This window comes from Syngnathoides biaculeatus, chromosome 8 (assembly GCF_019802595.1).
Source record: "Syngnathoides biaculeatus isolate LvHL_M chromosome 8, ASM1980259v1, whole genome shotgun sequence".
Classification (NCBI taxonomy): domain Eukaryota; kingdom Metazoa; phylum Chordata; class Actinopteri; order Syngnathiformes; family Syngnathidae; genus Syngnathoides; species Syngnathoides biaculeatus.
Genome location: NC_084647.1, coordinates 17,443,321 through 17,469,997, shown reverse-complemented (window position 1 = coordinate 17,469,997; position 26,677 = coordinate 17,443,321). Strand labels below are relative to the sequence as shown.

At 41.3% G+C, this 26,677-nt stretch overlaps 1 protein-coding gene across 2 annotated transcripts in view; it reads right to left on the bottom strand.

Annotated features, from left to right (window-relative positions):
• grik1b (glutamate receptor, ionotropic, kainate 1b) overlaps positions 1 to 26,555 on the bottom strand; it is a 32,136-nt gene extending 5,581 nt beyond the window's left edge. Inside the window, exons 1-10 of one of the 2 annotated variants that reach the window (XM_061826798.1) lie at positions 26,301 to 26,555; positions 13,832 to 13,999; positions 13,473 to 13,730; positions 12,399 to 12,580; positions 11,038 to 11,091; positions 9,723 to 9,896; positions 8,190 to 8,333; positions 2,970 to 3,077; positions 1,083 to 1,124; positions 730 to 843 (exon numbers count right to left, since the gene is read on the bottom strand). In XM_061826798.1, the coding sequence (XP_061682782.1) occupies positions 730 to 843; positions 1,083 to 1,124; positions 2,970 to 3,077; positions 8,190 to 8,333; positions 9,723 to 9,896; positions 11,038 to 11,091; positions 12,399 to 12,580; positions 13,473 to 13,730; positions 13,832 to 13,999; positions 26,301 to 26,385 (1,329 nt within the window). In that variant the 5' untranslated portion in view covers positions 26,386 to 26,555. The remainder of the gene's footprint in view (positions 1 to 729; positions 844 to 1,082; positions 1,125 to 2,969; positions 3,078 to 8,189; positions 8,334 to 9,722; positions 9,897 to 11,037; positions 11,092 to 12,398; positions 12,581 to 13,472; positions 13,731 to 13,831; positions 14,000 to 26,300) is intronic. The other variant, XM_061826799.1, reaches the window with a different exon arrangement.
• Positions 26,556 to 26,677: the final 122 nt, after the last annotated feature.

Genomic DNA, 26,677 nt, shown 5'->3' with positions numbered 1-26,677 from the left:
CAAAGGAAATACCATTTGGTACATACATACGCCACAGCTTTGTAAAAGCTGCAAGTGCCCACATTGAAACCCACATTGATACACGAGATATTTACAAAGATGGTACACAGAAAGAGTTTAACGCTAGTGCTACTGCTAGTGTCACGCTAAAGCTAGCGCTAACGCTAACAGGGCCAGTTAAAAAAAAGACTTACCAGGAAATATCACTGAGCCCTGCTAAAAAAAAAATTATAGAACATTTCTAAAGAATTTCTAAAGAACTATAGAACTTTAAGACCAAAGTCCTATAGAATTTTGTTCTGTCGAAATTCTATGGAAAATCACAGCCAAAGTTCTATAGAACAAGTTGTTCTGTACAAATTCTATAGAATTCTATACATTTGTATTGAATTTCTATAGAACATTTTTAGCGAGGAGACACGCCAGTAACAGCAGCAACACGCTAGAACAGCGCTAACGCTAGCGCAGCGCTAACAGGGCCGGTAAAAGTCACTTCCTTGGCACATATATTCCACCGGTCTCATTCTTACCTTTTCCGCTCGAGTGCCCCCTGTCGGCCGTTACAAAAAATGCACAAATTAGCCCCATCACCGCGTAAACCGCACAGGTTGAAAGCGTGTGAAAAAAGCCGCGGCTTGTAGGCCGGAAATTACGGTAGGTGGGTGGCATCAGTTAAACGGACTTTTTGTTGTTGTGCGTGACAGTGCTAGACACCGATATTTACTGTACCAGAATAGTGGTGACAATGAGCGTCCTGTTGGCCATGGAGTCGGTGACATTTGTGCCAGAGTCCTTGTTGCTTTCTGTCAAATTAAGGCCAGTTTGCGAGTTCCATACGCCTATCTGCAAAAGACCGAACGTAAAGATGACAATCTTACCGGCTGCGTAGTTTTCGCCAGAACCACCGCACACGAGCGACACGTAAGGGAAAAATGATCAAAGCACGACAGATAAGAGACCAGACATGGACACGTTTGAGTGGGGAAAGAAAAAAACGGGAGACTCAGATGACAAGCGTCGGTTAGTAAACAGCGTTACTGAGGCTTTAGTCTGCTTAGCGGGCAGCTAAAGTGGCTACAGACCTTTTTCCACACTTTATTCAGGCGATTGTTGCCTGCGATTATCTTGCAGGAAACAATAAAGAAAGAGCACTTTTAAAAAACGGATGGCATTGGACGTTTAAAGGAGACGGCGACAAAATCATGTGGGGAAATGTGTACTTTGAGTCCAAATGTTAAAGGGGAAATCCAGTGCTTTGCATGAACAGTGTATCCAATAGGTCATGTAATATGTACCCTATTTTTGACAAGGTGATGTTATATCTTCTCTCATTTAATAGTGTTTTGAGAAGATTTTTTATCGAGAATTACAAATTTTCAGGGGTACTGCCATTTTCGCGAGTCACATGACCTACGTGCGCGGATGTGACGTGTACCGTGCCGCAACAAAGGCTCGATTACATGGGACACCATTTATGTCCAGCGCTGTTTTCTCGGATTTATCCTCATCTGATGAAGAAATAGCAGGAACGGTTGATCGGGAAGACTGTAAATGTTGAATATACGGATGGTTCTTCGGGTGGAATGACTCGGAGTCTGACTACTCGGAGGCCTAGGCGTGGGACATAAGTGCCTAAATAAAGGATCCCGGAGCTCCAGGCCGGCAGCCGCGGATGGTTCTTTGGACAGCAATGACGCGAAATCTGACCAGCGAGCTCCGGCGGCGGGCCGCAGGCCGCGCTTCCAGGCGGCGGGCCGCGAGCTGAGCTTCCAGGTGGCGGAGGCCTTTAGCCGAGTTTCGGTGGCGGCGGAGGTCTTTAGCCTAGCTTCGACGTCCGGGGCTAACGGTCTCTGCCTCCCGGAAGCTGGGCTCGCGGCCAGACTCCGCGTCATTCCAGTCCAAAGAACCATCCGAATATTCAACATTTACAGCCACAGGTTCAAATCTATATGGAAGTATTCCTCCGTCTTCCTGATCAACCGATATTGCTATTTCTCCATCAGATGAGGATAAATACGAGAAATCGGTGCTGGGCATAAATGGTGTCCCATGTGATCCAGCCTTTGTTGCGGCACAGTTCACGTCACATCCGTGCACGTAAATCATGGACTCGCGAAAATGGCAGCGCCCCTGAAAATTCGTAATTGTGGATAAAAATCTTCTCAAAACTCTATTAAATGGGAGAGGATTTAACATCACATTGTCAAAATAGGGTACATATTACATGACCTATTGGATACACTCTTCATGCAAAGCGCTGGATTTCCCCTTTAAGAAAATAATTTTAAAAAACAGCAGTATTTTCAGTCATTCTAAGAATTTAAAGTTTTTATCAGAGGAGACATATTATGGAAAAGTTATGTTTTATTTGTTTGGATACAGATCGTTAGGTTTCCGGAGTGAAATGTGAAAATGAACAACCTGTTAAAGTTTTTGTTGTTTGCCTATTACCAAAAACGAGTCTGTGAGCAAGGCACTGGGAATTAAAAAGTGAAAAACCATGTATGAAGTGCTGCCTCCACAAGTGAAAATGCGTTCAGAACTTTTATAGATGCTCATACACCCACTCTCACCCCAACATACTCACACACACGGGGGTAAAAGCAGCTTGGCTTTGCCCCTGGTCGCCATGGCGAAAAAAGAAAAAAAAAACTACACTGCCTTGGTTCCGCCCCATCAGAACAGACTTTGACATGTTTTAATCATGGCATGTAAAGTGTGTTATTATTCCTGTGGGTATTTTGTCTTGTCACAAACACAGTAATTATTAAAAAAAAAAAAAAAAAAATCATAATATGTCTCCTTTAAGGGTACAGGACTTCTCCTGAAAGGTCAATTCTTTATTCCAGGCTACATTTGTGGTGACAAATGAAAATGACAGCTATTTTCTTTCTTTTATTTATTTTTATTTATTTTTTTGTTCTTAAGACTCATTTAAGAGGAAGAGAAAAGCGGTTCAGACGGATCACCTTCTCCAAGCCGTCTTCCTTGAGGCTGATCACGTCCAAATCAAAATCTTTGCGCAGGCCGTCTGTCTTGTTTATGACGATTTGTCCCGTTAAGCCGTTCCACTGCGCCTGTGGGAAGATGTGGGGCACGCGCTGAATCTCAATTATTTTTGTTTTAAATTGTCAGATACCAAAAAAAAAATGCTACATCCAGTTTACTGTAGAGGCCGGACTAAACAAGCAGAAGGAGGGAATGAATAATTGATGAGCATTAGGGCCAGTCCCAGAGACAATGGCTCGTTGCGTCGTAATGGGCACGTCTGGACTGGCTGGACATTTAAAGTGTGCGCGTGTGTGTAGCCGACGATGATGTAAATGGAGCGGGCATGCACGGACCGGCGGGCGGGCACAGCTCGGCTCATGAATGCACTCGTCGGTAATGAAGTGAGCTCAGTTTGAATAACAGTCAGGTTGAATCTGAGCAGTGCGCTTGCAGATAAAGCTTTTACCCAAAAAATGCACAAATCATCCATTAGACGCAGGCGGCCACACACACAGTACAGCCGTTGCCCCGTTATAGGTGAATATGGCGCCATTTGTCAGTTTGCACAGTTTGGAAACTGCTGTCTCGAGGCACTGTGACCCTGTACTTCCTTGACACCAATTACTGTTTTTCCGTTAGCCAAGGTTTTGTCTCCTTCTTATGGCTGGATCAGACTACAAGACGAATTTGTTTTTTCCTGATTGCACTTTTTACAACTACTGCCGTACAATTTTGCCGTATCTTAGCCAGATAGTAGCAAAACTACACGACTATTCCGGCATCACTGTATTGATCACCGGGCTGTACGTTGTCAAAAAGCTGGAACCAGAAAATGTGACAGCGGTCAACGAGCGATTCAGTACGCTCGTTACCATGGCAATGACAACAACTGTGTGCTGCGCCAGTGTATTGTGCGTGTGTGTGGGGGGGGGTCGTTGTCACTGGTGCATTCAAGGATCGCTTGAGGTAGTCGCTCACATTTGATGGGCGTGATCACGCTCGCGCGCCATCGCACTTGCGAATCTGCACAGTCGAGCACGAAAAATCACGCACGTAAAATTAGTTACAAGTGGAAAAAGTAGATATCGAAAGATATCGCTTATTTTGTGTAATCTTGGACATTAAGTTACATGTTTATTTCAGAAACGTTGGTAACGAAACAAGCCTGATCCTAAACAATCAGTATTCACCCGGAAACAGGAAAAGCCAGTTAACCGTACTGAGCATGTTCGGAAGTGATGCCAAAATGCCAAAACGCATGTTCCGAGCTTCTTCACGTATGTCGAAAGTCATCAACATCATGAGCCATGTCAAAGGAAATTGATTTACACCAGGGGTGCTCGATCCGTGGATCGCGGTGCAGTTTTGGTTGAAACCCCTGCCTCCCCCGCCGGTTGATCACGAGAGGCTGGCTGCTTAAAAAGTAGATCTTGGGGGGAAAAAATCTGGGCACTCTTGAGTTACAGTGAAAACATTTCTGGGCTATAACACAGGTAATGTTTCAGTATCCAACTATAATAAGTATGAGATTGTGATTGACTTTGACTTGATCTAAATTCTAATGTTAGACTAGTCTGTCCAGATCTAAATGCGAGCGGTAATTTTTTCCCCCGTGGTACCTCGTTGTCTTGAAGTTGAAAACTTTTCCCCTCTCCATGCTTTAGGAAGATATCGACAATCTAATGCTAGCTCTCATCAATGGATTGACAGTAGATAGTGCCGTAAATTACGCGAGATTAGAACAATACATCATGATAATGATAAAATGATTTGATTATATGAATATTTAGTTTTGAAATTCAATGTCTATTGACCTCTTTAAAAAAATGTCTGCCTCAGTCTGTGCAGTGTCATTAAATTATGATGATGGTATTAGGTAACAACTACATACTCGGGTATAACAACTCAGTAAGTTATTTTAAAGTCTTGCGATTCCATCCCTAATCACACCCGCAATTTTATATCTGCGGGCATAACTGAGCATACCCGTACATTTTTCAAATGTGAGTGACTGGAGTTATGTTCACACAATACGACTCAAGCAGGCAACCGAAGGTTCTGTAGCCTAGCAAGCTAGTCCTAGCACTAACGGTTGTACGTTAGCATATCAGCGCTCCTTTAAATTATTTCTCAAGCTTCAGTAAACTGTTTTCTGCATGTGAATATATGTTGACAATGGCAGACATGGGAGCTGATGCGCCTTTCACAACACCTAATCCTAGTGGTCAACGTTTTTTGGCGAGTAGCCGATAATACTTTTGTCATTTTCAACAGGTAGCTGGAGCACTGACATTCTCTGCTAGAATTTTTCTTATTATTGGGACATATCATTGACAATGGGAGGTGGGGTTGACTTTTACCAGTGCTGTATAATGTGAAAACCACCACGTGTTGTCCAAAAAAAAAAAAGAGTGAGAATCTGCCGTCTTTTCTGTTTGCCGAGATAATCCAGCCCTTTTTGTGTCTTCTCCATAGAGATAAGTCAGTTGGCAAATGTTCCAGGGTGAAACTAATCACGTTGTTTGAAAGCAGAGATTCCTGCGGGCCTTTTAAATTTGTCTTACGAGCGCTGGAAGCCTAAATGGATTGCGTTTCGCAAACTTATGCGTGTAGGTTTTTCCCCGTTTGTTTATTTATGAGAGGTTATCGCACGGTTGTAAAGCTTCGGTCTTTCGTTGTGCACATCCGCGACGGTGACGTGACGGCCAAATCCAGATCAAACGCTGCCATTGAGACGTCCTTTGTAAATCCTCTCCGATCAAACATGTTGATCACGCGCTGGCATCCATGATGAGCGCCGTCGTGTCACGAAATCCGGCAACTATTGTAATGAAAAATTTTCAACTACGAGGTCAAACATATTTTTGCCATATTTCCATCAACGACGCTGATGCAAAATACGTTTGTGCATGCGTATCATGTGTATTTAACCTCTCTTGCAAACATGGCTTACATTTTTGCCGGTAGTGTTGCAAAACATTTTAAACACTTGTATGGAATTTCAGTTCAATTCTACACAAAAGACGGAAATGTAAATATTTGTACGTTTGTCTAAACTTTAAAATGAAAAATCGGTTCTATAATTTCCATTCATTTAACCGAAGCCAGAGCAGATATATTCCTTTGTTGCTTTGTTCGAAAAGACGATATGATATTTTATTTTCACAAAAGAAATAAAAAAAACCCCTTCCCCCTCCCCAAAAAAATCATGTTTAAATACTATTTTCCCAGCAAATGCTGGATTAGTATGAAAAGAGGCATCAGAATTTAATCCACATAAATACTTGCTATAAATCTCTCCTTGTGTGACTTCTTTTTATCTTCTTATTTTCTTATCCTAGAGCAGGGGTCAGGAATCTACGGCTGGCGGGCCGTGTCTAGCTCTTTTGATGGCTGCATATGGCTCGCAGAGCCCTCATAACGACATACCGTGCACGTCGTTTTTGCCGCGTGGGCAACGCAAATGAGGCGGAGACAGTTTGTCCTAGCGGGGTTGCCGTAGTTTACTGTGGCAGTCGATGTGCGCAGGCGCAGAAGGGTCGGACGCAGATCCTAAGAACTACTTTCCAGAGTCCAAGTTAGTCGGCAGCAAATGCGTGTTTGGACCCAACAAGTTGAATGGAATTCTGATCGCTTCACTGGCACTTTAGCGATTGTGAGAAATGGAAAGCCATTCGCAGATGGGGAGCATGCCAAAGCATTCGTACTTGATGTTGCCAATAAATATTTTGACAACTTTGCATAACGACAAGATAATCAAACAAATAAAAGACACGTCTTTGTCGACAAGAACTGTTCACCATCGGACCATTACGTTATGTTCACGATGAACGGATGGAAGTCGCAACGCCTGCATGAAGCTTAATCGGACAATGTTCGAAAGTACAAAGCCATCAGAAAAACCAACCGGCACCAGAAGTGGCATCAATGGTAAGAAGTACTTTTGTCATCATTGGTTAGCAACAGCGTAACATTGATATATAAAAAAATTCAGATACTTATTGTACTCTAATAGCATTGGTCTTACCCAAAATGAGCAAATACACTTGTATTTAAATTTAAAAAACTATTGTATGGCTATTTTGGAATTACATTTTAAAATATTTTACATTAATGGCTCTTTTAACCTAAAAGGTTCCCAACCCCTGGTTTGGAGCTAATTACAAAGTTTAAAAAAATCCTATTAATGTAGCTTAGAGCTGATAAAGCTGGTTAATTAAAAAAAAAAAAAAAAACAGTCATCGGCATTGGGCAGTTCGTTGCGCATGCTTCACTGCATTCTGGGATACTCCGCTACAGTGCGTAAGTTAGTGTAGAGCAATCCTTTGTCACAGCAAGTCTGTGCCCTTTTAGTTTGATCACGTCTTCTCATGCTTCTTAGTTTGTCTCATAGTCATGGGACCTTGTTTTTGCCTTGCCTAGCGTTTTGGTGCCTCTACCTCGTTTTGGACTGCCTTTTGGTATTGACCTGTTTTTGGAATAAAACCACTTTAAACATTATGCCTTTGCCTGGATGTCCTGCATTTGGGTCCGCCCCCGTGCTGCTGGCTTATGACAATACAGTTACAATAAATACAGTTCCCTCTCCAAGTACATGTCATGAGATCCAATTCAATCGCGAAATAAACATTTAACATTTCTTTGTTTCATAAAATAATTTGTTGATTGATTTGTAAATACACAATTGTAAAGTACTCTATTTTAGATGTAACATATTTATTTTGATAAATTAATTGATTTATTGTAAGTAAAGATAATTACTGAAAAAAGTACGAGTTTAACACCTTTTTGGTAAATAATTGGTTCGTTAATTACAATTAAGATAGTTAAAGATTATACAATTTAAAACTGAGATTTAACCTTTTTTTAATTTAATAGTTGATTAAATACATTGCAAATAATACAACCTCACTAAATGAGTAAATAAATTGAACACATTATTTCTTATAAAACTAAATATCACTTATTTTAAATAGATACACATTTCAGCTCTTTGTTTATAAGCAGCAAAAATGTGATAATTGAGAACAAAGGTTTTTTCTATCGATGATATCAAATGTTATGTACACCGAAGCGAACACCAATGCTAAGAAACGGCCCAACAGAGGTTGGCAGGATGCGTCGTTAAAGAAAACGCTCCCGTAACACATTTGGGGGGAAAAAATGAAGAAGTGAAGATCTTAATGAAAACTACTCACGTCTTTGAGCATGTTCATGAAGCGAGCCCCGAATCGCCAGGGCTTGTGTCGGTGGCACTGAAGCGAGCTGACGGTGATCTGGGCGGCCCGCTGCGAGGCCGCCGCCACCATGTAGACGGCGTCGTACATCAGCGATGCTTCCGTCTGCAACCACAAACATTCTCGATTCAGTTGCTGCTGCAGCTACAAATGACCTTTACAAAATAAAAACAAAATCCTAAATTCCTCTTTCTATTCCATACTTATAACCCAAAAATTAGCCAAGCCCTACATCCATGTATTTTCTCAACTTTCAATCTTGTTGACTATTGACACTATTGACTCAGATTTCCAAATATTTCTAATGGTCAGATTTTGTTCATATAAGCTCTTAATAAAACTCCCTAAAATACAAAGAGACCACCCCCAACTGGTCACCGGCCAATCACAGGGCTACATTTGTATCTATTTGTTTAGTAATCAATATCAACATTTTTCCCACGCAACAACATGGTGTGTAATTGTGCGGCACACTAATGAGGGCTATCACACGCTCCAATTAGATCTTTCCCCCAAATAGTTTTTTTATGTGTGTATTCTCTCAGTGATTGCCTTGATTATTATTATTATTTTTTTTTAATATGCGACGGCCTCTTTCACATCACCGTCCAGCACCGTTCACAAGCAGTATTAGCATGTGGGGGGTAATTATGTTGATTACATTTGTTTACCAATTCAAGAGCTATAAATAGCTTTTAATGACCCTCATTAATGCAAATAAACAAGTCAAAGGGGAGCTGCTTAACAAGCTCTCAGACGGTCCAAACATGCCCCATTTATTGTTGAGTTGCGGAGTCCCGTTGAGCGGATCGCTTCTCGGAGAGTCTACGTGCTTCCATCAACAACATCTTTTGAGCTGCTTCTTCAAATATTTATGAAAGTAAACCCCCGGAAAAGTGCGGACATCAGATTAAAAATGCAGTTGCGTTTGCCTAGCCACCAAGTGCAAAGAAACGCCTCCCTCTTAAAGCAAAATGTTCCATTTCAGTTTTGAACTGGGCCAAGAATATCGTCGTGGTAATTCCCGCAGACGCGTTAATAAATAGCATTTGGCATTTGACAAATGGTGGAGCACCACATGTAGATCGACAACATCTTACCTACAGGCATTAATTATCCTTTGTGTAAAATCACTGCAGGTTATTGTGTGTTGTCTATCTGTATTCTACTGCCCCCAGGTGGCCAAGGTGCGCACACCAGAGGGAACACCACAGTGTTGATTGACTGAAGTAAAAAAAAAACACAGCAAAAACGTTCTGATTTATAAAGCACAATATCAATGAGTGCCATTTTTCATACGCATGTTACAAATGTTTTGTTTTTTATTAATTTTAGTGAGGGGTGTGGTGCTGAAACGGATTAATGGCATTTCCATTCATTTCAATGTGGCGTCATGATTCGACATGCAAATGTTTTGGCTTCTAAGTGTGGTGACGGTGCGAATTAAGCGTGCATCTCAGGGCAGCGCCGGCTGCGTCCGGGGCCCCAGTTTACCGTCATCATGCCCTCCATCATTCCCGACTCGGCCTTGGCGGGGACCTGCAGCCGCTCCGTGGCCCACCTCTCCACCACAGAGGCCACCTTGGGGTTGTCGATGTTGAGCAGCCGGAAGCCCGTCATGTTGACGCCGCTGTAGCGGTACGGCTCCAGGTCCAGCGCGAACAGGTCCTGTGGGGAACGGAGTTCTTGAAAGCCCAGGTCAGTCACCCAACCTCTGGATTATTCAGAGTCGTCCTGTTTCATTTTCGATTTGGTGACTTGAAAGTTGCCATGAAGAACGATGACATAAATCAGATGACGACTATGTCGAGAGCATGTACAGTATTTGTTTACATGTGAACAAGCACTTTTGACTGTGGATTATTTTGAGGGCCACTACCGGTATTTAATTTGACAGATCTTGGTTAAGATTATCATTGATATCGATCACATTTATGCGACGACACATCTCCACGGCGAGCAAAATTGGTTTAGACTTCATGGATTATTTGGAGGTTTTCCTATTTAAGTTCTATTGTCTTAAATTGAGGTTAGCATTATTAACAATCACATTCATAAAATGATACATCTATGTTGTGTTCACTCATACGTGTAAGAACGCATAGTTTTGACATTGTGGATTATTTTGACTCATTTTTATTTAAATTTTATTAAGTGGAGGTAGCATTAATAACAAGTACGTTGATTAGATACCGCATATAAATTGCGAGGATGCTTTTGCTCATGTAAACAAGCACAGTTTTGACATTGTGGATCATTTCCTGTCATTGATTCTTATTTCTATGGCGTCAGGTGGCAGTTAATATTAATAAGAATCACATTAATTCGATGATGCACCTAATTTACAAACGCACACGCTCGTGCATGACCATACATACTTTTCATTTAGTGGATTATTTCGAGTTGCTGGTTTTTTTTTTTCTATTGTGCTCGCTGAACGTTAGCATTCCCAAAGCTCACATTTGAACATTTGTGAGCAAGCATAGTTTCTCTTTATGGATTTTTTTGAGTTGCTGCTAAATTTCTATTGATCACGTTGATGGTTATCATTATGATCTGTCACGTGAATTAGATGAAACATACTTTATAGGTACAATTCTGACTTTGTAGATTATTCCTTGAGCCACTGTTTTATTTCCCTTGTGAAAGGCAAAGGTTAGCGCATTACAGTGATTTTATGACATGTACGCTTACAAATATGGATGGGAGCGAGCCTACAGTGGGTTGCGATGATTTTGTGGATTATTTTGAGTTATTTCTATCGTTCCTATTCGGGTGTGGAACCCTTAAACTAGGAAAACATGCTTACCAGCGTGGTGAAGAAGAAGTGGTAGTATTCCGTCATCATCCCCATGGACAGGATCTGCGTCGGGTGGGAAGAGAATTCATTCAAACTGCAGCTTTCAATCCATTTTCCATGCAGATTTTGCCTCTAAATGTGAAAGTCCAGTTTTCGAACGGGCCCTGCTGGGATTTGAGCTTCAAACGCAGGATTTCCAATTTGACCCATCTTGCGCGTGGTCAATATTAAGACGAAAGCTATCCCGACCCGGCTTGGTTTTCCCGATTCATTTCGTTACATTCTTCCACTTCTCCACTGCGAGTAATGGAAGTAGAAATACAAATGAAAAAGTAATGACATATGGAACATGTCATGTCATGTTATTATCCAAGCTGCTCATCCTCACAAGGGTTGCGGGAAAGCTGGAGCCAATCCCAGCTCGCTTCGGGCAAAAGTCGGACCACACCCTGAACTGGTCGACACCATCACCGAGCGGTAATCGATCCCTCGCTGCCTCCACCAAAATTTAATGAAATTTTATTTCAGACTTCAGAAAAGGAAAATACGGCAAGGTTTCATAAAACTTGGTTCCTAAGAGTGTCTCTCAAAAATCTACACACCCCCTGTTTAAAGGCCAGGATTTGGTGATATAAAAAAATATGACCAAGATAGTTTCAAAAACATTTCCTACCATTAATGTGACCTACAACCTGTGCAACGTAATTGGAAAAAAATATTTTTAAGAGGAGAGGTAAAAATAAACTGATACTGAGGTAATGTGGTTGCACAAGTGCCCACACCCTCTAATAATTCGGGATGTAGTGTAGCTGTGTTTCGAATGAACCATTTACATTCAAACTTACATCAGGAGAGAGTGCCACAATTGAAAATGGATGTGATTGTCCCAAAGCCCATTTCCGGTGTTCTAGTAGGCTTTTCCCGCCATTATGTTTTCTTCATTTTTTTAAGAAGCCCAAAGTTTTCGTGCTAACACTGACTGCTATATAGAGGCTTCCATAATTTCCTCCAGAAAAAACAAAATCTCGATGCCGGTATGGTGTCCTTTTGCCGATGAGCAACGTCATGTTTACAGCAAGCATACCGAAAAGAAAAAAAAAAGCTTCAGCTTTGGCTTCATTATTTTGCAAAATCACACTCGAAATCTTTCCAATGCATGTGAGAAAACGCATTCTGCCATGCTGAAACCAAGCTTGATATTTTAACTTGAGCTAGGAAAAATATGACTTTACCTACAAATACATATGTGGGATTGTTATCGTGACATTTCCTCAAAATTGGCAGCTTTTCCATTCCTTTGACATTTGGGGATGCGTGCGGTATTTATGTTTAACGGGCGCGAGGACCGGTCAGGCTTTAATGCTCTTTACCTGCTTGAGGACGTCGGCTGAGGTTTGGTAGGAGCAGTCGAAGATGACGTAAAACTCCTTCCCCTTCTTCATCTCCTTGAGCAGCGGCCGCGCGTCTTTGCTCCCCACGGGCAGCTGGCGGATCTTGATTTTGATGCTGTACCTGGACGGCGCTTTGATCAGCTCTTGCAAGCGAATCAGGCCTTCCAACACAGAACCATCGTTGCCGGTAAATTACGTGACCCCCAACATCATTCAGCTGATTTCAGTAATGATATATTAATTTTTTTTTTTATTAATCCCCAGTGGTGACATTCAGCTATTACAGCAATAAATAAATACATCAATTAATTGAAATTTACAATAATAAAATACTGCATTTGAAATTAAAAATATATATTTCTCTGTACAACAAATAAAACTAGCAGCGCTGTGTCTTACATAAGACGAGCCTGACTTGGCTTGACTATTGTAATGGTCTTCTCACTGGGCTCCCCAAAAAGATTTGTTCAGAATGCTGCAGTTCAGGTTGTGACCAGAACAAAGCAGTCAGAGCATATGACTCCAATTCTAGATTCTTTAGATCAGGTTCTAGTCTGTTTTAGAATAGATTTACAAGTTCTGCTAGTGGTCTATAAATAACTAAATGGTTTAAGTCCTGAACACATGAAAAAAATGCTCATGGAATACAAGCTCAGCAGGGCTGTGAGATTGACTGACTCAGGTCTAATCGTCTCTTTGCAAATATTGTACGTGATGTCATTTACATATTTGAGGTGGGCGGGGAGATCATAACTGCAAAAATGTATTTAACAGATGGACATTTTAGCCCATGTTAAGGCTCTACAGACTCCCTGTTCTGAAGGATTTCAAAGTGTGTTTTTTGGGGGGTGGGTGGGGTAAACGCGATGAAACTTACTACCATTTATTTTGAATGACTTTTGAATTTGCAAGAATAAAATGTATTTAATTGCAGGTATTCTACACTGACTCATTGTGGGCAGTTGGAACAACTCGAGTTAAAATTCCCGATAGATTGGGGTCAAAATGACCCGGCGGACAAAGGGCTCTGGCTCCAAGGTTTTGTCGACTCACCCGTGGCGTCCTCGTAGACCACGGTGACCGTCTTCCACTTGTAGTACTGCACGATGTCCAGCACGGCTCGACTTATGGACGTGTATTCGGGGTAGAGGTTGATGTAGAAGCTGTCTCGGTTGTCCACCGACGGATGCTTCCAGCGGGTCTGGATATGAGGGACTTCCAGCGCGTTGCAGATGGACTGGACGGCGCTCACCGACGAGCTGTGCGAGGGTCCGAACACGGCGCCCACCCCCAGCGCCAACTGGTCGCAGGCTAGAAATGGCCCAAATTAATAACATTTTAAAAAAAGATTCTAGTCAGCCTCATAATTACCAACTGAAAATGAAACGGGCGAACGCCAGACGTATTCTTACCTCTTCTCGACGCCTCGAAGCTGTCGAAGAGATTTATTCTCTGGATGTCGTAGGTCAAGGTTGTGTTGGGCATGAGGGTCCGGTTCCTGTTGATGTTGGTCACTGCAAACTTGAAGGCCAGCTCCTCCACGCTGATGGGCTCCGTCTCCAGCGTCTCGAAGATCCCGCCTGGGTCGGGACCACAAACCGTCAGAAGAACTTGGATACTGCAGTTTATCCATCTGATCTACTCAAGAACTACTTCTTTTTTTGCAAAGAGTCAACAATTGTATGTTTATGAACAGCAGCAGTGGCTTTGTTCATCTGACGATGTTGTGTACTGCATTCCATGCATCTGCTCCATACAATCTTTCCTCTTCCTCACTCTAATGAGACATATACAGTGCCTTGCGAAAGTATTCGGCCCCCTTGAACTTTTCAACCTTTCGCCACATTTCAGGCTTCAAACAAAGATCTTTTTTTTTTTTTTTAATCAAGAATCAACAACAAGTGGGACACAATCGTGAAGCGGAACAAAATTTATTGGATATTTTATAGTTTTTTTAACATATAAAAAACTGAAAAGTGGGGTGTGCAATATTATTGGGCCCCTTTACGTTCAGTGCAGCAAACTCACTCCAGAAGTTCAGTGAAGATCTGTGAATCATCCAATGTCGACTGATGACGAGAAATAGAATCAACGTGTGTGTAATCAAGTCTCCGTATAAATGCGCCTGCTCTGTGATAGTCTCGGGGTTCTGTTGAAGACCAAGGAACACACCAGGCAGGTCCGAGATGCCACTGTGGAGAAGTTTAAAGCCAAATTTGGATACAAAAATATTTCCCAAGCTTTAAACATCTCAAGGAGCACTGTGCAAGCAATCATAGTGAAATGGAAGGAGTATCAGACCACTGCAAATCTAGCAAGACCCGCCCGTCCCTCTAGACTTTCGCCTCGAACAAGGAGAAGACTGATCAGAGATGCAGTCAAGAGGCCCATCATCACTCTGGATGAACTGCAGAGATCTACAACTGAGGTGGGAGAGTCTGCCCATAGGACAAAAATCTGTCGTACACTGCACAAATCTGATTTATATGGAAGAGGGGGAAGAAGAAAACCATTTCTCAATAATATCCATAAAAAGTCTCGTTTAAAGTTTGCCACTAGCCACCTGGGAGACACACCAAACAAGTGGAAGAAGGTGCTCTGGTCAGATGAAACCAAAATCGAAGTTTTTGGCCACAATGCAAAACGATATGTTTGGTGTAAAAGCAACAGAGATCGTCACCCTGAACACACCATCCCCACTGTCAAACAAGGTGGTGGCAGCCTCATGCTTTGGGCCTGTTTTTCTTCTGCATGGACAGGGAAGATGAATGGAGCCAAATACAGGACCATTCTGCAAGAAAACCTGTAGGAGTCTCCAAAAGACCTGAAACTGGGACGGAGATTTATCTTCCAACATGATAAGATCCAAAACTTAAAGCGAAATCTACAATGGAATGGTTCACAAATAAATGTATCCAGATGTTGGAATGGGCAGGTCAAAGTCCAGACCTGAATCCAATCGAGAATCTGTGGGCAGAGCTGAAGACTACTGTTCACAAATGCTCTCCATCCGACCTCACTCAGCTCGAACTGTTTTGCAAGGAAGAATGGGCAAGAATTTCAGTCTCTCCGTGTGCAAAACTGATAGAAACACACTCCAAGCGACTTGCAGCTGTAATTGCAGCAAAAGGTGGCGCTACAAAGCAATAATGCAAGGGGGGGGGGGCGAATAATATTGCAAAAAAAATTGCATATTAAAAAAAGTGCTTTTATCTTGATGTTTGAAGCCTGAAATGTGGCGAAAGGTTGAAAAGTTCAACGGGGCCGAATTCTTTCACAAGGCACTGTATATATAAAAAAAGAGATAATATTATATAATAATGCAGCTGGCCTAAACAGTGCATCATATATTTTACAAGACTCTGCAAGGATTCCATGTTTTGCATTAATATCTGTAGGAAAAAAAAACATCATTATATTCCCTATTAGCATTTATTAATTGTGAATATGACATAATACAGCCAAGATGTCCTTGGGTCACGCCAGCGAAGTATGAAAATGGATTTAATCCCATTCAGAGAAAAGCTTCACCCCGACCAACCTCGGCCTATTTCCGCGGCCTACATTCATTCCGCCGCAGCTTTTGTCTTCCCGTTCGGACAGTGAGACGCGCGCGACCGCATTTTCGGGGTCACACCAGGTCAACTCCAGACCTCTCATTCCCGTCTTCCTTGTCTTTGACTGCATATTCCTCAATATGTTTTTGTTTTTTTGTTGGTTTTCGAAAGGCTTCGCCTTAAGATCCAAATCGTCACTTTGGGGCATCCAAGATCTTTTCTCTTCGGTGGGCCGATTTGGAATCAAACATTTCATTTGTTTTGCACAGTGTGATGCTGACGAGCGCGAGCGGGCTCAAGGTCACCGCGGATTTGATTTTTTATGACATTTTTTTTTCCCCTGTTCTTTTTTTCCCAGATGCCACCACAGAAGCTAATTTTAAAACAAGCAGATCATTCGTATATGAGGTAAAACAAAATAAAAGTTTAATATGGAGATATGTAGGCTTTTTTTTTAATAGAATGACAGTTAACGCCACTTATTTATAACTGTATACTAATTATATAGCACGGTGCTGGTTAGAGTGTTTGCCTCACAGCTCTGAGGACCGGGGTTCGAATCCCAGCCCCACCTGTGTGGAGTTTGCATGTTATTCCTGTGCCTGTGTGGATTTTCTCGGACCACTCTGGTTTCCTCCCACATCCCCAAAACACGCAACATTAATTGGACACTCTAAATTGCCCCTAGGTGTGAATGTGCCCTGCGATTGGCTGGCAATCAGTTCAGGGTGTACCCTGCCTCTTGCTCGTTGACAGCTGGGATTGGCTCCAGCACTCCTGTGACACTCATGAGGATAAGCGGTTCAGAAAATTGATGGATGGATGAGTTCTAATTATTTAGCCAATTATTTGATGAAATAAAAAGCTTATTTCAAAAATATTCTTATACTGTATGTTATGCATAGTTTACTTTCAAAATAATCCCTTTTTTATATTGGAATTTTAAATTCATTGGAAATTATTCATTCATCATAAATGTGTAATTTGAAACATGTACAAGACTTTTTTTTAACCTTTTTAACCTACTATTATACAGTTGTGAGAAACTGAGTGCTTTTTTTATTTTATTTTGTTTTTTTTTACACTTTATGACAGCTGACAGTAAATGAAAGTTATTTCGGATCAGGGCTTGTGACAGTTGGACCGTGCAACAATTTATTTCCATTTCAATTATTTTCAAAATGCTCGGCAAACCTTGAAAGCACCAGCCTACTTCCAAAAACAGAACACCCCCCCCCCCAAAAAAAAGACCCCAAAAATGTAAGCCTTGACTCATTTTAAAAAAATCCAAGAGGGCCCCAAAGACAACAGGTCATTGCACTCCAGAGGTGTGTATGAAAAATGAAAAATTTAAAAAGACGTTCCGCCCCCCCCAAGTGCCTCCATGGAGACCTTGATTGTGAATTATTTTCTGTCTGTCTGTCTGTCTCTCTCTCTCTCTCTCTCTCTCCTCTCTCATTATCACTCTTTTCTCTCTCTGGGAGACCAAACTGAGACCGCCTTGTTTGTGCTTTGGCTTGCTTAAAAAAAGAGAGAGAGAAAGAGAGAGAGAAAGGAGAGCATGCCCCCATTCTAAATGACGGCGAGCGAGGCACAGCAAGCAGCTGCTACCTGGTCCCGCTATAAAATACTTCCTAATTCTGCACACAACAAATTAATGCATCAATCAAGCATTTTGGCCCCCCCCCACCCCTCCCATTCCGCTGACTCCCCCATCGTTTTCCATCACTTCCAAACAGATGGTCCACTTTGGGCGCGGGGCCAAAAAAGCTCCCCCCACTATGTAGATTTTCTGATTTACATCTTGGTCGCTGACCTCTAATCACACACACAAACGCACACATACACACAAATCATGCACACTCGGCGCATGAATAATCTCCAAAGTGCTGCCAACACATCAGGGGAAGCCAATTCAATTGGGCTTTTTCTTTCTTTCTTTGTATTGTGGGAAAGGGAACATGAAATGGAAATTTCAGCCCACGCCAACATGGCATTATTATTATTGTTATTATTATTATTATTGCGGTTGTAGGTTGCAGTGGTGTACACCTGCACTTTAAAGTACTGAGCGACGTTAAGTTCTAATGTCGCCCAATGACAGCAAATATTATAAAATAGAATAACGAGTATCACCGAATGAAATCAAAAATACAGTTACATGTAATTACGTACAACTGTATACAAATAAAATTACATGAAATACAATCAACTCTCTACTTTTATATTTGTCGTACATTTAATTGTTTAATCATTCGTATAACAATGAAGGTTCTTTTTTTTTCAAGAAAAATAACCTTGATAATTCAGAAAAATATAATGTTTTTTTTGAAGGAAGAAATTTTTTTAAAAGAAAGAACATGCATATTTTGAAGGGGGAAACAAAATACCAGAATTAACTTTTATATATATGTGTGTGTGTATCCAATTTTATGAGAACATTTTACTTTCAAGGCAAAAAATCTACTTTCATCCCACGTACCTGTCTTGTTAGTTAGTTAGTTAGTTAGTTAGTTAGTTAGTTAGTTAGTTAGTTAGTTAGTTAGTTAGTTAGTTAGTTAGTTAGTTAGCTGTCTTTATTTGTAATTAATTTTGCATTTTCATTGTTTATGCATTTTCACTGAATGGAAATGGACAAGAGTGGAAAAGGTATTATTATATATACATTTCTATAATAGAGTATGTTTTACATGCATGAATTCAATTTAAAAATTATTTGAGACTGCACTGTATTATTTTATTCGATAACAGGTCTAGAAATAGTAAAAAAAAATCTATTCAGTGCCAAATGATGTAATTTATTCATACATTTTTCACATTTATTTTCTATCGTGTATTTTTGGTTTGTCTTGTTTTGGTGTTCTAATCAATCAGTCAATCTATCAATCAAAATGTAACTCTAATTTAATACAGTTGAACTAAATGAACTACAATAAGTTGTATAGAATTCAAATGGATTTTAAAATTGTATGAAATGACATTTAATTTGATGGAAATTAAATGAGGGTACCATTAAAACCCACGTAAGGCTCTCTAATAATCAACACAAGGTTACAATGGTAATAATAATTTTCAGCAAAAATCCATTAATTATTAAAATCTCATTCCTCGTCATTTATTTGAATCCCATTTCTTAATGTTGTTCATTTTTACTGTTAACCAGTATTTTGTAACCAAACTCATGATATGTTACAATCACACACCAGTGTCCAATTTCGAAAGAAATTCAACTTCAATAATTTACAGTTCTTCCTCCGATTGGCCAAAGAAAACTGCTGCGGCCAATCAGAAGCCACCTAGCAACGATCAACCAATGGCAGCAGGGCAGAGAAGCGACGTTTTGAGCGCACGCTTCTGGAGCATTTTAGTTGATTTGCAACTGCTGTTTGCAGGTGTGGAATCCCGCAGAAAGCGCACATTGCTGGTCCCGACGTAATGCCACAGACAACAGGATTTGAATTTGAAATCAGACAGCCAGCCAATCCAGTTACACGTCTGTGACGTCACGTGACTAAGAAAGCGATTGGCTGGCTGTTCGGTTCTGACCTGAAGTAACCCTGCCTGGTTGCACAGACAGTGAATTTTAGACAGCGAATTGTTGCCGGTTGAATTGTTAACATTGAAAAGTTACATTGAAATACAACTATTGAAAATGTGATCACTTTACATTTGAAATTCAAATCCTGGTGGCACATATTTACTTCCATAAGCGGTATCAAATCAAACTCAGCCAGATAAATGGAACAGAGCCACTCAATGCGGAAAGCCTGCAGCAGGTTGGGGCGCGAAAGACACTTTTTTTGGTTGTTGTTTTTTTTTTTTTTTTTTAATATAGCGTAACAAGAAAAGAGCTTGAAGATTTCAAAGATGCAATCACGCCACTGTCATCATCATCAAGCGTGACGTTGGCAGATAGAAAGTGTGAATTAACGGAGCCACGGAGAACGAGAATGGGCTAACTCCGTTCAGGTCTTTCTTTTTCAAGTTAAATGCAGGGAGGACCTGACAGAAGGTGACACTTTGAATTGAATCCAGGTTTAAATCTCTGTTTAAGGAGGCATTTCTTCATTGTGCTCAGCACGTTTCCCGACTCATCAGTGCAGCACTGGGCCAACTCCAATTTGCCAATTGGTTTGGTTGTCTTTGACTTCTGGGCAACAAAGGTGATAGTGACCAGGATCCAACCGAAAGAACTGAAAATGCAGACATTCCTCGGTTGTAGAATGCGAAACCAAGCGAAATTAACCAAATCCCAAACCGTTATCTTTGGTAAAACTGCTTCATCTGAAGAAATAACGCAACCGCTGTAAAATAAACAAATAAATAAAAGAAAGAACTACTACCATACAAGGACCATCGTAAAAAGTACAGTACTTTTCTCTCCAAGAACCACCATCAGACCTACATCAAAATACATGACCATTTAAGCCCCATATGTTCCAAATCTAGAAAAATGAAAAGTTGTGCTTAAACAATTCAACTGTGCACATAAAAGAAACTAAAAAAATATATAGATGAACATATTGTACTTAAAAGATGGCTACAACTGAACTGGACTTAACTGTACTGAACTGGATTTTTTTTTTTTTTCAAAATAGCTTCGATGATTTTCAGCCTCCCACTTTGAGCTTCATCACTTGGAATGTTGCGTAAATGAGAGCCCAGCTTGCTCCTGTACTGCAAGCGTGTTGCAATAACTTCTCCAAAATCAAATTTTGCGGAGGGCCCCGAAGGAGGCGCGGCCCGGCTCTGCCTTCGCGTGCCCGAAATTGATCTCCTCGCGTCTCTTTTCGTGAAACAAACAAGAAAATGAAAGTCAGCATTGAGGTTCATTAAGCGCCCAAACGTTCATCCAGAGTGGCTACCAGGCTACAAAAAAAAACAACACACAACACGCTTGATTGTCGAGGGGCGGCGGGGGAGGGGCTTAGGAGCTCATTAGAACATCTCTATACCACAACTTCATATGATAATTATATCAGCGGCTTCATCTGTCTTGCTCCACTTTTAAAGCGTTCGCAAAAGAGCGCAGGCGGATAACGCTGCACTCGATGCATTATGGAAGTGAACAAAGCTGAATTTATCTGCGTGTCTATTTTTCATAAGGCAGATCGCATATTCCGTTTGCGGGCGACAAATAGGTCAGCGCATCCTCTCAACTTTCCCAAAACCCGCAAAAAAGCATGTGCATGCTGCTGGAAATGATTTCACAGCCCCTGCACAACACAAGCCCTATCCAAACTCGCTCACTAGCGCCCCCTGGAAAGTTCAAGAAATAATCATCCCCCACCAACACTGGTTTGATGGGTCATTGTGAAATTCGGTGGGAGTGTCTATCGTAATTGGACGCACGAAAAAGTCTCAACAAGAAGGAAGACGGCCATTTTTGTTCGGAAACAGCCTTTATGGGGCCAATTTCAAAACTCTTATTGGATGGATGGATGTGAATATTTCGGATGGGCCCTTCAGTGTTTTTCACGGTGACCAATTTCCTGGGGCTGATTTTCGCGACCGGTTCCGAGTGAGTTTTTAGGGAGTCATGCAGTAGACTCCAGAATACAAATGTTTCATCCATTTTTATCCGGATACACGCGCTGAAAAAAACTGGCGAGTCTTGGGGCGTGTTGAGCCCCGCAAACTGGAGATGTTGCCACTAAAAAGCGAGTGTCTATCTTACTGTGTTAATAGGTCAGACGGTGCTGTGGGGCAATGCATGCTGGGAGGTCACGAAAAGAAGAGCGCTGCCGGGAATTCCGCGATCGGCCTCGAGCGCCGCGCTTCTGTTGCTTCCTTCAGGGCTCAGATGAAGGCGGAACATCGACAAGCTCGAGTTCACGCTCAAGTAAGGCTGTTATGCCTTTTTCTTTTTTGGGGTGGGTGTGGGGGTAGTGTTTATATTTTCTAAAGTTGCTAGCGAAACAAGCTAAACGTTAAATCTTGTATGATATGCTATTATATCGTATTCGGTACGGTTGTGTTCGAGTGGTCTGTGAAAGCAAAAACAAAACAAAAAACGCTCCTATTGAAGACTCTAGTCTAGAAGATTCATCTTGGGGTTCTTGTTTTTGAAAACAGTCCCCATTTGCATTTCCCGTGGAACCTATCCCCACCTATGAGCTAAATAAAAATTATTTCTTAAATGCCCTAAAATGACACAAGATTCCCCCAACCGCTTATCTTAATAGAAGTCGGTGTCAAGGAAGTACATTAAACTGATTAATCCCTGCAAAAAAAAATTTCTATAGAAAATTTCTAAAGAATTTCTAAAGAACTATAGAACTTTAGGACCCAGGTCCTATAGAATTTCTATTAAAAAAAATCACAGCCAAAGTTCTATAGAACAAGTTGTTCTGTACAAATTTTATAGAATTGTATAAATTTCTATAGAATTTCTGTAGAAATTTTTTAGGAATTTTTATCTCAAATTCAAGACAACATCTGTATGTCAGGGTGGAGTTGAGTTTAGCCTGGGCTGTTAGCAGGAGTCACCGTTCATTCGGCAAGTTCTTTGCCGAAAGTGCTGTACACGTTCAACTCTAGTACATTTTTTTTTCAAAATCAAATCATTTCAATAAACCCTTTTTTTCCTCCCCAGGGAACTGTTGTAAGATCAAAGTGAAATTATAAATTTGACAGATCATTGTTTGTACTGTTGTAATATTTTAACTTTTTTTTGTTCGTGTAGGGTTTTGTGTACAGAAAAAAAATCTAAAGTATTAAAAAATGAAAATCGTATTTTTTTCAGGATGTGTTCCAACATTAATTGTTCACATTTCTCTAATGCTGTAGTAGTCGTAATTAGTCAATATTAGTAAGAAAAACACTTAATAATAACTAAAAGCACAATAAAAAACTGTGAGCTATCTTCTTGTACCGCATGATTGCATTTTTCTTACTCTGCTGTTCAAACAAGTCGACCATTCTTAAACTCGAAACCATCCACAGTATGTCGGGATCGGGTGTGTTTTTCATTCAAGAAAAGCCCGGAATGTGACACGAATGAAGTCTCGACTTTTGGGAGGTTAAAAAAATTGACTAGAAATAAAACAAAGTGTGTAACTTGTTTTTTTTTTTTTTTATGTATTGGCATCGCTAATCGTGTCACCTTCGCCGCGACGGCACATCGTGACACTTGTTGTTTACAACCTCAAAACGTATGTCGGAACCGTTGTAAACCGGCGATTTAGCTCGGCGGAAACGTGACCCAATTAACTGTTTGGTGGACTTGCATGAAGGAAGTCTTTGAGGGCAGGACGGCACAATCGTGTAGTGTTTTACTTCCCCCCCCACCATCGTGGCGAGCGAGCAAGCGGGACCCATCCAACTTGGGCCGGCGCCAGCCTGAGAATGAATGAAGCGGTCCGATGCGGCCTACGACCCTCGTTTGATGTGCAGCACTGAGCTCTCTTTGTCGTCCCCCTGACACCCACTCATCCCACCCCTCCGAATCCGACACGAGCATTCGGGCTATCGGAATGAAAATTAGGATTATGTTCTGGTGGCTCGATGCGTTATCGAGCAGTGTGACGATATCGCAGATTCAATCAGATTCCGTCGACTTGCCCGATAAAGACGAGATTCGCTCGCTCTGACTTTCTGCATAAAAAAGATTAGCGTTTTGTCGTTTAAGGATTTACCATTATTACCGAACCCGGGCGAGAAGAGTGGAAGCCCGTCCCGATCGGACGTGGGCGCTCGCCAAAAACAAACGGATGTTAATTGGAGCGAGCGCCGCACCATATGGGCCAGATTAGCGGCGGATGAGAATGGCTAAGATTAGGCCTCCCGGAGAGCCGTCGATGATTGAGATAGATTAACGACACGGAGCGCGGATTGAGATGACAAGAGAAGGCGGCGACGGCGACAACACACAATGGAATCGGAGTGGCGGGTGCGACGCCCTGCTGGCCGCGAGGAGTGCGTTACGTTGTCATCTGGATTCGTTAGCCTCTGATCGGATCACAGGAAATTGATTCCCAACTGTTCCGGTTTTCTCGTGAACTCCGGCCTAGTCGTGGTTCATTAGACGCAATTTTGCCTATTTGCGTTTTTGTCGGTGGAACCCGTCAAAATCCAAAATACCACAAGATGGCACCAAAGCCCTGGCTGACAGGAATGGGACAACTGTTGTCATGGAAGTTTGTCAACGTGATACACCTCAATCGAGAGGGGAACGAGCCCGGTTTAGCCTGGGTTGTTCCTGAAAGTTGTGGAGAGGCTTCTTGTTAATGAGAAATTCCAGTGCATTTTTTTTTCTAAATCTAATACATGCATTTTTTTAGGAGGGGTGGAGGGGGGATTATGTTCTAAAATGACTTTGAAATATGCGATATATTTTATGTTTAAAACGATAATAGAGGCAATTTAAACATTTTTTGGTGGTGGATCAGTCACTTGTGGGTTTTCGCTATTCGCATGGGAGAGGAGCTGAGCCCCGCCCTTCGTTCCTGAAAGGAAAAGATTCAAAGGATTCTGCGTTATGTGGGAAACAAACCAGCAATTTGGGGCCTGTAGTACAGAAATCTAAGCATGTATAACAATTATGTTTATTCATATTTTTCGTCATGGAGTTTTTATTATGGTGCAGCGCGATAACGAGTTCCCACATGGAACATGGCAGACCGTAAAATAATAATAATAATAATAAATAGTACAGTATGGGCGGGACGGTGGATCAGCTGGTAAAGGGTTGGCCTCACAGTTCTGAGGACCTGGGTTTGATCCCGGCCCCGCCTGTGTGGAGTTTGTATGTTCTCCCCGTGCCTGTGAGAGTTTTCTTCCGGGCACTCCAGTTTCCTCCCACATCCCTAAAAACATCCGACATTAATTGGACACTCTAAATTGCCCCTCGGTGTGATTGTGAGTGTGGCTGTTTGTCTCCATGTGCCCTACGATTGGCTGCCAACCAGTTCAGGGTGTGCCCCGTCTCCTGCCCGTCGACAGCTGGGATAGGCTCCAGCACTCTCCGAGACCCTCGTGAGGATAAGCAACAAAGAAAATGGATGGATGGATATGCAGTATGATGCTGCTCAGCCTCTGGCTAACATTTGTCGTATGATATGTTTTTGGCAGATTCCTAAAAAGAAGACAAACTATTGACTTTCCGAAAAATAAAAGATTCAAGGTGTATTATTTTTATTTTGCAAGCGGTTAATTCGGTCAAGTTTTAAGCTTCACCAGATGATACTAAAACCATCTTTGTAACGATTTAAATATTTTTAAATTTCATCTCAACTGAGATAGATGTTTAGATTTAAGCGTAGAAAATGTTTACCGAAGACAGTAAAAAGCATTTGTAGCCAACGCGTTTGAAGCATTTGCAAAGTCTGAGCACTCTTCTTTCAAAAGTCTTTTCTTTCCTTCTTCTTCTTCTTCTTCTTCTTTCTGATGCAACTTGCGAGCAGACAATGTTTTAATTAAGGACTTTTATGGCGGATTGCATCAGCAATACGAAGCCCAATTACGGGGCCTTACTCGTCAACTTTCGGGGGCGGCGCCGCGCCAAAGTGGATCGAGTTGATTTCGATCTGGTTGTGGTCGAGCACAATGGTGACCGTCGGCGTGGCGATTAGCGTGAGGCGTCTTATTATTACTGGGAAAATTAATGAGGCGGGAATAATCCGGCCGGGAAATCTTGTCAACATTACAATGTGGAAATGAATGAAAAAACAAACGCAATATTTTTCACGTGCACGATTCCAATGACACAATAATGTCCAATTTTGGATTAAAAAAAATCACCACAAATATTTACACATTAAATTAGGTAAACATTTCAATCACATTACTTTAAATGCTAAATTTAATTCTTTAATTAATTCATATAGTCAAAATTCCTAAGAAGCATTTTTAATTGAAATTTTTGGAATTACTTTGTCATTCAATTACTGAAATATTTTAAAAATAAAAAAGGATGTATGTAATTAAATGATAATGGTGAAAATATTTTATATGCACATTAAATCAAATATTTTAAAATGCAAATGCACATTAAGTTAAATATATAAAACTGCAAAATAAATATTATTTAAAATGCACATTTTATGTAATGAATTGACGTGAAATAAAGCCCCTATCATTGGCCCAACAGTAATGAAACAATTTTTTAAAATTATATCTCAGTGTATATTACTATATTTTGTGCATTTTTGCACTGCTAAAACACACACCAGAAAAATGGAGGGAGGGGGGACTGTAAAAATATGATCAAAGAAAATAAGCATCACTTTTTCAGGCAATTAAAAATGATATCGGTGAAAAGATGTAGCGTCGCGCCCCCGAGAGATTTTCAAGCGAGCCAAAAAGTGGCACTGCCGTCGCTCACCTATCCTCAGGACCTGCTGCCGGCTGAGCCACAAGTCCGCTATCAAGTAGAGCAGAGACAACGGCAGCCCTCTCCTCTTCGCCATGGTCCTCCCTGGGGGCTCCAGTCGAGCATGGATGGGACTTTGGTCCTAGTAAGTCATGCCGAGACCCTGTCAGTCCTCGTCTCCTTGAGCGTGAGAATCAACTGGCCCCTGACCCGCACTGTCGTCTCGCTCATTGTGAGGAGCAAGAAAGAAGGGAAGAAAAGGGAGTTTAAAAAAAATAAATAAATAACAAAAAAAAAAAAAAAACCCTTCAAATTGTACTCTAAAATCCGGGAGTTTTCTTTTCCATCTTCACTGCGCACATTGTATCTTTTATTATTTTATTTCTTCA